The sequence below is a fragment of the Hippocampus guttulatus genome, chromosome 6 (genome assembly GCF_054856545.1).
Source record: "Hippocampus guttulatus isolate MCC_2025c chromosome 6, RoL_Hgut_1.0, whole genome shotgun sequence".
Classification (NCBI taxonomy): domain Eukaryota; kingdom Metazoa; phylum Chordata; class Actinopteri; order Syngnathiformes; family Syngnathidae; genus Hippocampus; species Hippocampus guttulatus.
Genome location: NC_141266.1, coordinates 24,839,295 through 24,850,957, shown reverse-complemented (window position 1 = coordinate 24,850,957; position 11,663 = coordinate 24,839,295). Strand labels below are relative to the sequence as shown.

Here is an 11,663-nt window from a genome sequence, read left to right as displayed (position 1 = left end):
CAAAAAAAACAAAACGATCATGTCCAGTCAGGTGAATTGTTCCTTGGTGTGAGCATGAAGAGGATCAGAAAACGCTTGGTTTTGAGAACACACATGGAGGCCGGAGCCGGAGTAGAACCCTGCACGTCTGCACTGACATGGAGACACAGTAACCATTCGACTACGAGGTCAGCCATGAGCACTTCATTCACATTGACCCCATATAATACACTTTTTTTCAAAATATCAGCCTATGGATAGTCAGGCTTTTGTTTATGTAGGAAGGCATTTTTCACAATAAAAAACGGCCGTATATCGCAAGAGGTTTTGTGAATTGTTTCCTAGTGTGAGTGAGAGCGTGAAGAGGATCAGAAAATGGATGACCTCACATGTTTTTGAGAACATGCAAGAAGGCTGAAGCCGGATTCGAACCCTGCACCTCTGCACTGTGACGCAGAAGCGCTAACCACTGGACTAGCAGGCCGGCCATGAATACGCTGCATTGTCTCTATATGAGACTTTTTTTAAAAAAACAGCCGCCTTCAGTTCCAATCCACAACTCCAAGTTCCATAGACGCATCGTCGCTCTGCGCTGACGCTCCTTTCTTCTCACCGTCGGTTCCACAAGCCATCCATCCATCCAGCCGCAGACAGTCCAACAGCACGATGTATAGTCAGCCGTTTTTAGTCGAAAAAAAAAGCCCATGTATAGTAGGGCGTTTTTGGACAAAAATTTTAGCTGGCAAAAACGACCGTGTATAGTAAGACATTTTAAACCAAAAAAAAGACCATGTATAGTAAGGCGTTTTTAGGCCGAAAAAAATGACAGTATAGTAAGGCGTTTAATAAGCCGAAAAAAACGACATAGTATAGTAAGGCGTTTTCAAGCCGAAAAAAACGACAGTATAGTAAGGCGTTTTAGGCCGAAAAAAACGACATAGTATAGTAAGGCGTTTTTAGGCGGAAAAAAACGACATAGTATAGTAAGGCGTTTTTAAGCCGAAAAAAATGACAGTATAGTAAGGTGTTTTTAGGCCGAAAAAAACGACATAGTATATATAGTAAGGCGTTTTTAGCCCGAAAAAAAAAACGACATAGTATAGTAAGGCGTTTTTAGCCCGAAAAAACCCCACATAGTATAGTAAGGCGTTTTTAAGCCGAAAAAAATGACATAGTATATATAGTAAGGCGTTTTTCGGCAGAAAAAAACGACAGTATTGTAAGGCGTTTTTACCCCGAAAAAAACAACATAGTATAGTAAGGCGTTTTTAGGCCGAAAAAAACTACATAGTATAGTAAGGCATTTTTAGCCCGAAAAAAACGACATAGTATAGTAAGGCGTTTTTAGGCCGAAAAAAACGACATAGTATAGTAAGGCGTTTTTAGGCCGGAAAAAAAACGACATAGTATAGGGCGTTTTTAAGCCGAAAAAGGCGTTTTTAGGCCGAAAAAAACGACATAGTATAATAAGGCGTTTTTAGGCCGAAAAAAACGACATAGTATAGTAAGGCCGTTTTAAGCCGAAAAAAACGACATAGTATAGTAAGGCGTTTTTAGCCCGAATAAAACGACATAGTATAGTAAGCCGTTTTTAAGCCGAAAAAAACGACATAGTATAGTAAGGCGTTTTTAAGCCGAAAAAAATGACATAGTATATATAGTAAGGCGTTTTTCGGCAGAAAAAAACGACAGTATTGTAAGGCGTTTTTACCCCGAAAAAAACAACATAGTATAGTAAGGCGTTTTTAGGCCGAAAAAAACTACATAGTATAGTAAGGCATTTTTAGCCCGAAAAAAACGACATAGTATAGTAAGGCGTTTTTAGGCCGAAAAAAACGACATAGTATAGTAAGGCGTTTTTAGGCCGGAAAAAAAACGACATAGTATAGGGCGTTTTTAAGCCGAAAAAGGCGTTTTTAGGCCGAAAAAAACGACATAGTATAATAAGGCGTTTTTAGGCCGAAAAAAACGACATAGTATAGTAAGGCCGTTTTAAGCCGAAAAAAACGACATAGTATAGTAAGGCGTTTTTAGCCCGAATAAAACGACATAGTATAGTAAGCCGTTTTTAAGCCGAAAAAAACGACATAGTATAGTAAGGCGTTTTTAAGCCGAAAAAAACGACATAGTATAGTAAGGCGTTTTTAGCCCGAATAAAAACGACATAGTATAGTAAGGCGTTTTTAGCCCGAAAAAAACAACATAGTATAGTAAGGCGTTTTTAGGCCGAAAAAAACGACATAGTATAGTAAGGCGTTTTTAGCCCGAAAAAAACGACATAGTATAGTAAGGCGTTTTTAAGTCCGAAAAAAACTACATAGTATAGTAAGGCGTTTTTAAGCCGAAAAAAACGACATAGTATAGTAAGGCGTTTTTAGGCCGAAAAAAACGACATAGTATAGTAAGGCGTTTTTAGCTAAAAAAAACGACATAGTATAGTAAGGCGTTTTTAGCCCAAAAAAATGACATAGTATAGTAAGGCGTTTTTAGGCCGAAAAAAACCACATAGTATAGTAAGGCGTTTTTAGCAAAAAAACCCCCGACATAGTATAGTAAGGCGTTTTTAGGCCGAAAAAAACACATAGTATAGTAAGGCGTTTTTAAGCCGAAAAAACCGACATAGTATAGTAAGGCGTTTTTAGGCCGAAAAAAACGACATAGTATAGTAAGGCGTTTTTAGGCCGAAAAAAACGACATAGTATATATAGTAAGGCGTTTTTAAGCCGAAAAAAACGACATAGTATATATAGTAAGGCGTTTTTAGGCCAAAAAAAACGACATAGTATAGTAAGGCGTTTTTAGCCCGTAAAAAACGACATAGTATAGTAAGGCGTTTTTAGGCCGAAAGAAACGACCATGTACTGTATAGTAAGGCGTTTTGAGCCGAAAAAAACGACCATGTATAGTCAGCCGTTTTCAGCCGAAAAAACCAACCAGTATAGTAAGGCATTTCGGGCCAAAAAAAGCGATCACGTGTAGTAAGGCGTTTTTAGCCGAAAAAAACAACCATGTATTATAAGGCGTTTTTAGCCGAAAAAAGCGACCATGTACTGTATAGTAAGGCGTTTTTAGCCGAAAAAAACGACCACGTACTGTACAGTAAGGCGTTTTTAGCCGAAAAAAACAACCATCGATAGTAAGGCAATTTGGGCCGAAAAAAACCCGATCACGTATAGAAAGGCGTTTTTTTGCCGAAAAAAATGATCATGTATAGGAAGGCGTTTTGGGCCGAAAAAAAATGACCATGTTTTGTAAGGCGTTTTTCGCCCAAAAAAACGACCATGTATATATAGTCAGGCGTTTTTGGCCGAAAAAAACCACCATGTATAGGAAGACGTTTTGGGCCGAAAAAAGCGACCACGTGGAGTCAGGCGTTTTTAGCTGAAAAAAACCACCGTGTATAGGAAGACGTTTGGGGCCGAAAAAAAACGACCACGTATAGTAAGGCGTTTTTAGCTGATAAAAATGACCATGTATAGTAAGGCGTTTTGGGCTGAAAAAAAACGACCACGTATAGCAAGGCGTTTGTAGCCCAAAAAAAAAAGACCATGTATAGCAAGGTGTTTTTAGCTGAAAAAAACGACCATCTATAGTAAGGCGTTTTGGGCCGAAAAAAACAAAAAAAACAACCATGTATAGTAAGGCGTTTTTTGCCGAAAAAAAACCGACCACGTATAGTAAGGTGTTTTGGGCCGAAAAAAACCTACGACGTATAGTAAGGCGTTTTTAGCTGAAAAAACGACCACAAAGAGTAAGGCGTTTTGTGCCGGAAAAAACGACCACGTATATTAAGACGTTTTTAGCTGAAAAAACCGACCACGTATAGTGAGGCGTGTCAAGATTTGAAAACAAATCGTCGCATCTCGGAAAGAACTCTCAAACGAGCCAGTGAAGGGATGCCAGGGTAGCAGTTGTGTGCTCCCTCTTAAGAGTAGCAGTACCAGCGGCATTTTGGACCCACTGGAGACGCTTCATGGAGGATTGGCTGACTCCAAAGTCAAGTGCATGACAGATATGACGAAGGCGGGAATGACAGTTTCAAAGTGCTCTTGAGAAAGGAGGGACTTAACTTGAGCAAGCTTTCGGGTTATAGCAGAGCCTCGACAAAACAAAGCAAGAAGCGTAGATTCTCAACCCCCCCCCCCCTAAAATCAACACATTTCTGTCTTCGAAGCACATGTTTAAGCCTCGGATTAAAAAGTGAATGCCATCGTTCGCTGGTGGTGCCGCCGCGCGTGTTTGTCGAGCGCACGCGCCGCCGGTGAAGAGGTCAAAGCTGTGGCAGACGCTTTTTAAGAGCACAGTTTATTTTTGCCGCTCGCGAGCAGTTCGCCCGTGTTTAAATTTAGAAAGTGAAGGGCTGTCAGCGCGCGTGGGGGGAGAACAACACAACCTTCCTCACTGAACGCGAATTTGCCGCCTTCTCCCCACATGATATCAAGTCCACGAAGGATTCTCAGAGCCCCCCGGTCGAGAGTCTTTCACGAGCGGAGGTGTGCCAGACGCCCGGTCATGAAAGGCGCCGATTGATGGCAAAGCGGTGACGGCTTTGGCACGCGCGCCGCGTTTGGCTCGTTTACGGGGCACAACAATTGAAACGACGAGACAAACGTCCCATTTGCATGTAAATCTGCTGCTGTTTTTGCCACCGGGATGATTTAGTAGCGCCCGGGCTACTCTTTGGGACTGCTTACGCGTCCCTTTGGAGGCCCGTTTGTTTGGGGGGCTTTTTTGTGTTGATGAATGCCCACTTTACGTGCCTGTGTGTGTGTGTGTGTGTGTGTGGGCCTAAACTGACCTTTACTTGAGCCAGTATCGGCCAAGCCCGTCTTAACCCCGGGAGAGAAAAGAAAATGGTGGAACCGTGCCTGATCTCGCTGCGCTTTCTATTTGCTGGAATTATTTCCCAGTCGTCTCCCGCCTTGATAACCTCGACCACAATTTTTTTCAAAAATTCTGTACGAGCCTCGTTTATGCAGTCGCCCCCGATGACTGGTTCACCCTCCCCCACCAAAGAGCTTTACGTGTGGGAACGGAAGACAATTTCGGTCATTGAAGGTGTCAGAACGATTTTATCCAGCGCACGTCATCGTCGGCGTCAGCAGCTGTCCCTCGCCCTCGAGGCAAACGCGTGCAAGTCGTCGAGGTCACGCTCCAAATGTGCACGTGCCGCTGTTGTAAAGTCCGCCCCCAGGTGATCGGTGACGAAAAATCATTAAAAAAAAAACAAACGTTTGGACTTTATGGCTCTGCAGCCGACTCCATTTTGTGACCTTGAATTTCCCGCTTTGGCCGAAAGGCGCGTTTGGAAGGGAAGGGAAGGGCCTTCCATGCGGCGGGGGTGTCCTTGAGCAGGACGCCGACTCCCCGACGGGTCATAACCGCAAAGAGCTCCAGACTGGAGTGTCTCAAAATGCAAACGATGCGCGGCGGAAACTGCCACAAGGGGGAGCCGCGCGAGGTTATGCATCGATTGCTCGCAGCTTGGATTCCTCCGGGACGGCTCGTCGCCATCTGTGCAACATCAAAGTACCTCCGCCCCCCCCCCCCCCCACAAAAAAAATCATTGCCAATCATAACATAAATTAAATCGACAGGCTTGTTGGCGAAGGTGAACGCTTGCCTTTTGGGAATACTGAACAAGAAGTGTCATCATTTTACACACACACAAAAAAAAAAGACAAAAGGCTTTTTTGTCTTCCGTCGTATTTGTATGGCGTCCACGCATTTTGCCTCAAAAACATTTCGGATGGAGATGCACCCGCTGCTTTGAATTCAATTACAAAAAGAAGACCCTCCCGCTCTCCCCACCTTATGTAAGCTCACCTCGAGACGAGCGCATCAAAAGGAATTGTTGTTTGTTTCAAGCAGAGCAGAAGGAAGAATGATCGTCGAAAAATGAAAGCAAAACGCTCCTGATGAAAATGTCAAACTCTTCCGGTGCCCAAACACAGTCCTTCATTCATGTTACGACCAGCGCCAAAGCAAGACTGCGTTCCGGAAAGTATTCTTTCTGGACGACGTCGGGGCTTTATCAAACTACACGACTTTTGTTTCTCGGAAAAACGGTTAACAGTGAGTATTAGTGCCACCGCCAGGACTGGCCTGCAACATTGTGGATGACTTTTGTGGCAAACACACTCCACGATCAGGTTGGAAAGCTCAACTACAGTGAGACTCCTCTACAACGAAACCTACATGGGCGAAAATACCCCCGAGTGTGAAAAAATCTTCATGGATTAACACCATTCCCATTCTCCTGCCCCCCTTACAATGAAAAAAAAACCCTGTTGCGTTATACAAAATCTTTTTCTCTGCTCTTGCTTCGCGACGAGATTCACTACAACGAAGTCTAATCCAACAGTGACCTCTACTGCTTCGTTCGGAAACGGCAACATCAAGCACCACACTGGTTGACACATGCGCAGTAGTCCAGGAAGTATTTGTTCTTGTTCGTTTCAGACGCAATGAGGAGCGGGATCGTTATCAGGCTTCTGTAGAGCCTGCCGATCCAAAGCGGGTAGGGGCCTTGGAGGGGCCGGAGTTGGACACCCCTGCTTTAAAGCAAACCCTAACCAACCCCAGACGTTTCGAGTGCTGATGTGACCAAAGGCACTTCCCGACATCACCCGCCGGTCCAATAGTGACTCAAACGGCAGCCGGCCAGAGAATTCTGCAATTTTAGGGGGGGGGGGGGGGTGGATGTCACCATGAAAGAGACGAAGGGCAAAAGGGGCACCATTTAGGAGCAGTCAACTGCACGAGACGATCCGTCTCTTCGAAAGGCCTTCGATTGCAAGGCCGCAATCCGGGAATCGGCCAATTGCGGAGACGGAGATTGAAGAGCGCCCCCGTGTCAGACATGTCGGGAGTGGAATCTGGGACGCGTGGAAGGTGGGAACTAAACGGACCTCTGGGGGTTGAAACACGGGGCCGGCGGGCAAACCCGACCCCGAGTCGAAGCCACGCCCATCCGTCCTCGAGTGCTCAACCTTGGCTCACCTCTCTCGCCCGCACTCCTCCTCGCTTCTCGGTCTATAACGACAGCAGAACAAACACTTGAGTGCGGACGAAAAGTACATCCAGGCATCACAGGGTGGACTTTGGCCTCGGCGAGTCTTTCACCTGTCAAACATAATCCACCGTTGAATGGAACCTCGTTGACGATACGAGTCCGCAAACAACAGGCTGCTGTTTGATTAGCCCTACCGTGCCGTATGTCGGCGTGGCCGCGGGTCATCTCCCGTGTCAAAGGCTCCCCCCCCCCCCCCCCTGGCCCCCTCCCAAACGCGCTCTAACCACACGACCCATCCACGTAGAAGCGCCGATAACCGAATATGATTTAATAACCCGCATCAGGCCGTCGGAGCCCCTCGCCCGTTGCCGGGGAGACGGTGTTTGGCGAGCAGATAAAAATTGCAGCACTGCAATAACTGCCGCTACCCGCGCGCCGCGTGTTCGGGAGCGCCGTGTAAATAAAGTGCAAATGGACGGCCGGCCCGGCGTCCAGAGAGAGAGAGAGAGAGAGATCCAATAAAGCAAGCTGAGCAAGCACGCCGGCGAGGGGCCGGGCCAGGACCACGACAAAGCCCATGAAGTGCTTCTGCAACAGGAAGTGAAAAGTGACGGAACCATGACGACTTTCTGCAATTTGGGGGATTGCGTGCGCTTGGTTGGATGCCAGGTAAGGATGAGCCTTGTGTTTTTGTGTCCCACCCAGCACTCTTTTTTTGGGGGGTGTTTTTCGCTCGACCAGTGGCGAGAGTGAAAAAAAATTGGATTGCTTTGGATAGTTTGGACTGTCATTTACTGTTGTTGTCGCAGCTGTCCAAACATTTTTTTCTTCTTCTCAAAGCGAAATTAACATTGATTTTGGGATTGAAAATTTGCACACACAAAAAATTCAGAATTTGCAGGCTGGGTGGCTGACCGAGGTTGGACTTTTAATATTCGGTTCAGGTCATCTGTCTGCATTTGTACCATTATTTGGGTTTTTTGTTTCTGATTTCGTTTTTGACAAATTTGTCTTGCTTTATTATGATTTTTTTTTTGTTTTTATAATGCCCAACAAAAAGCATACATCAATCAGATTCATGAAGAAAAATCTATTTTCGACCAAAAAAAAAAAAGTTCGAACCACACTGTTGGAATTGTGATGCAAAGCGTCTCGGCATAGTTTGACTATTTGATCGTCGAAGGAAATGTCATCGTTTGAGCATGATTTGCTCTTCAGAATGAGCGCCTGACGGTTTCGATAGAAAGCCTCGACTACTTATGTGACTCACTCGTATCGCTTGAGAGAAAGGCCTCAGAAAGAGCAGAACATGAATGGATTGAAAACATACTTTTATGTTGAACTCAAAACAAATAAGTGACTCTATGAGCGAGATCGATAGATGGACACTTCACACTGCGTGGGAAATTAAATATCGAGTCTTGGACTACGGTGGTCAATCCAATTACTTTGTGTTTGCTAATGTGATGTTTTTCCTCAAAGAACATGGCCTTCGATGAAGGGGAATCCATTTAATTAGGCTCAGTGATTTATTGATGGTAAATGTAGGGGCTGGACGGTTATTTAAAAAAAAAAAAAAAGTAACGTGTCCAACGGTTTGTTTATCGGTGCGTGCGGAATGACTTGCAAGCGCACGCGCTGTCCGTGACATCATCGACAATCACCGCGCCGAGGTGGCTCATCACGTGAAAGTGTTTGTCCGTCTCTTACGAGAACACAAGCGGCCAGTTAATAAAGAAGACGGCGCTCCGTCGTGTTTGTCGGGAAGTCGGCTTTACACGCTCACGTGTGGTCCGAAAACACGCCGACGGAAGTCAACAAAGAACAGCTTACACCGAACTTGGACGATAGTCAAATCGTCAAATAACACTTCGTCGCTCTCTCGACTCTCCGAAGGGGGTGCTCTCTTTTCTTATTGACTTGTTGTCCCCTAGCATGAGCCCGCGCTACAAGGTAAATCTCATTTCTACGATAACAACACACGGATGCACGCGCACACACGCGCAAGTTTGTGTTTCTCATATTTTTTTCAACGGGTTTCAATAGCTTAAAATAGGTCCACCCCAAATATACGAGCTTTTTTAAAAACCGACCAGAATAAAGTGTAATTGCACATCCACTACAGCGGGGGCAGATTTCAAAATGCCTTCAAAGAGCTTAATCACAGGTATGGGGAAAAAGCATTTACACGCTTTGTTGACAGCTTATTCCATTTCCTTGCGGCATAACAGCCAAATGCCGCTTCACCTTGTTTGCGTTGAAATCTGGGTGTCACGTTGCGGCGGTCGTGGTGGTGGTGGTGGACCCCAAAAAGCAGGCAAGAGGGAGGAGCCAGGAGAACTTGACAAATTCTATTCAAATACTGAGGAAACGAAATCCAGAACACACAAAGCCTGGAAAACAAAACGAATTCAAAGTAGCAAACAAAACCACGGCATAAGCAAAAAACAAAACAAAAACGAAGTGATAAACACAAACCAACGGAAACCGTGACAGCAACTAACATGACAGAAGCAAACAATGATCATGACCAACAGGTGTGCAGCTACAGGGAGAGCCCTACAGTGCCACCTGTTGGTCACAAACAGAATCATGACACTGGGCTCCACAAATTGACCCGAGTCTGCTAAGTACAAAACCCTCGCGGCTTTATATTCCATCAGCATTTCTTGAATGTCATCAGGACCCAAGTCATTGATTTAGACCATTAGCGGCATTTTAAAAATCGGATCCCACACATGCAGCTCATTCAGAATGCTGAGATCTGAAGAGATCTTAAGATACACTCGCGTGAAGTCATCTCTTTTCTATTCCTTCCCAGAAACGAGGAGCTAATCGCGGGGCTCCGTAGCAGGAAGCAGACACCGCCGCCGCCGCCGTCTCGCCAGGCCCCTTCCGAGCCGCCGTCGCAACATGGCAGGTCCGATGTCCGCGAAGGAGCCGTCCACGCACGAGTGCAGCACGGAGCTGCGCCTGTCCGTCTACGTGGTCACCTTCGTGCTGGGCTTCCCGGCCAACGCGCTGGCCTTCTACACCTTCTGCAGCAAAGTCCGGCACAAGGCCACGCCCATCGACATCCTGCTCCTCAACCTGACCGTCTCGGATCTGCTCTTCCTGCTCTTCCTGCCCTTCAAGATGCGCGAGGCGATGACCGACATGATGTGGGAGATGCCCTACGCGCTGTGCCCGCTGTCGGGCTTCATCTTCTACATGACCATCTACAACAGCACCTTCTTCCTGACCGCCGTTAGCGTGGAGCGCTACCTGGGCGTGGCCTTCCCCATCCGGCACAGCCTGAAACGCCGGCCGCTCTACGCCGTCGCCGCCAGCGTCTTCTTCTGGATCTTCTCCATCAGCCACCTCAGCATCGTCTTCGTCATGCCCTTCATCGGGACGCCCGAAGAGCCCGTCAACGCCACGGCGGGACCGAACGTCAGCGCGCCGGCTCGGCGCGCGGCTCCCGAGGAGGTTTGCTACGATGACTTCTCCGAGGCCCAGCTGAAGGTGCTCCTGCCGGTGCGTCTGGAGCTGTGCCTGGTTCTCTTCTGCATCCCCTTCCTCATCTGCAGCTTCTGCTACATCAACTTCATCCGGATCCTGTCGCGGCTGCAGCACATGGACCGGCGGAGGCGTCTGCGGGCCATCGGCATGGCGCTGGGCACGCTGCTGGTTTTCGCCGGGTGCTTCGGCCCCTACAACGCGTCCCACGTGGTGGGTTTCCTCACCTGGCGGAACCCCGACTGGCGGGATAAGGCCCTGCTGTGCAGCACCTTCAACGCCTGCCTGGACCCGCTCATCTTTTACTTTTCGTCGTCGGCCGTGCGGGGCGCCGTGGCGGACGTGATGAAGGGGGCGAGGGATCGCCTGAGCGGGTGCCCGTCCGGCCGCCCCCCGCGGAGGGCCCCCGAGCCGGGGGGCGGGGACGATAAGGAGAGCAAACGGGAACGGAACAACGCCGCTACCTAGCAGCCGGCTTTATTTCTTTATCAGCGCCGGCGGCGGACAGGAAATTGGCGTCACGTTTATGTCCGCCGCACGTGGGCCGTCTGTGTCGTGTCGCTTCCCCGAAGGACCGCCGCCTGTCGGGACGACCGAAGCGGCTTGTTCGCCATTTTGTCGCATGCGAATGAGTTCGCCCAACATGGACACTGATCAAATGAAGAACGAAGGACGTTAAACGCGCTTCGGGGTTTCGCTTTACGTCGAGGTGGCGCTTTGCTTTTGGATGAGGTTGGAGTCGGGTTTCGGTCTTTGGGTCGCGCTCAATGGTAAGAAAGGCCGGGAACGAGTCCAGGTTGGGTTTGGGGTGATGCCCGATTGCAGGCGACCATCGAAATTGATGCGGGCTTCGAGAAAGGGCGCCAATTGGCTCCACGCTTCTTCATTGTCCCGCTGCAACATCTTCAAAGCCCTCAGAGTCCCGACCAAACAACAAACGGATAGAGTTGGACGGGGAATTTGATTTGAGGTTGGTTAGTTAGTTCGTTAGCTCGTCGAGGGTTACGAGATAGATAGTCGTCTCATCCCGTGAGGGCAATTCCATTTGCCGACAGGGAATTGAGAGCGCCGCATCTTAACGACGGGGCCGCCGGCGAATTGGATTGCCATCGGGCTGAGGAGACGGATTAGAACTTGGACGGATTCGGGCTCGGATGATGTTCAGGTCGAG

General features: G+C 47.7%; 1 protein-coding gene across 1 annotated transcript; it reads left to right on the top strand.

Moving 5' to 3' along the window:
- Positions 1-9,733: 9,733 nt before the first annotated feature.
- LOC147204383 (free fatty acid receptor 2-like) lies at positions 9,734-11,663 on the top strand. The gene has a single exon (XM_086113684.1). The coding sequence runs from the start codon at positions 9,908-9,910 to the stop codon at positions 10,958-10,960; it is 1,053 nt and encodes a 350-aa protein (XP_085969810.1). The 5' UTR covers positions 9,734-9,907; the 3' UTR covers positions 10,961-11,663.

Coding starts and splice junctions, on each gene's coding strand:
- LOC147204383 (XM_086113684.1), top strand. CDS start 9,908: ATGGCAGGTCCGATGTCCGCGAAGGAGCCGTCCACGCACGAGTGCAGC.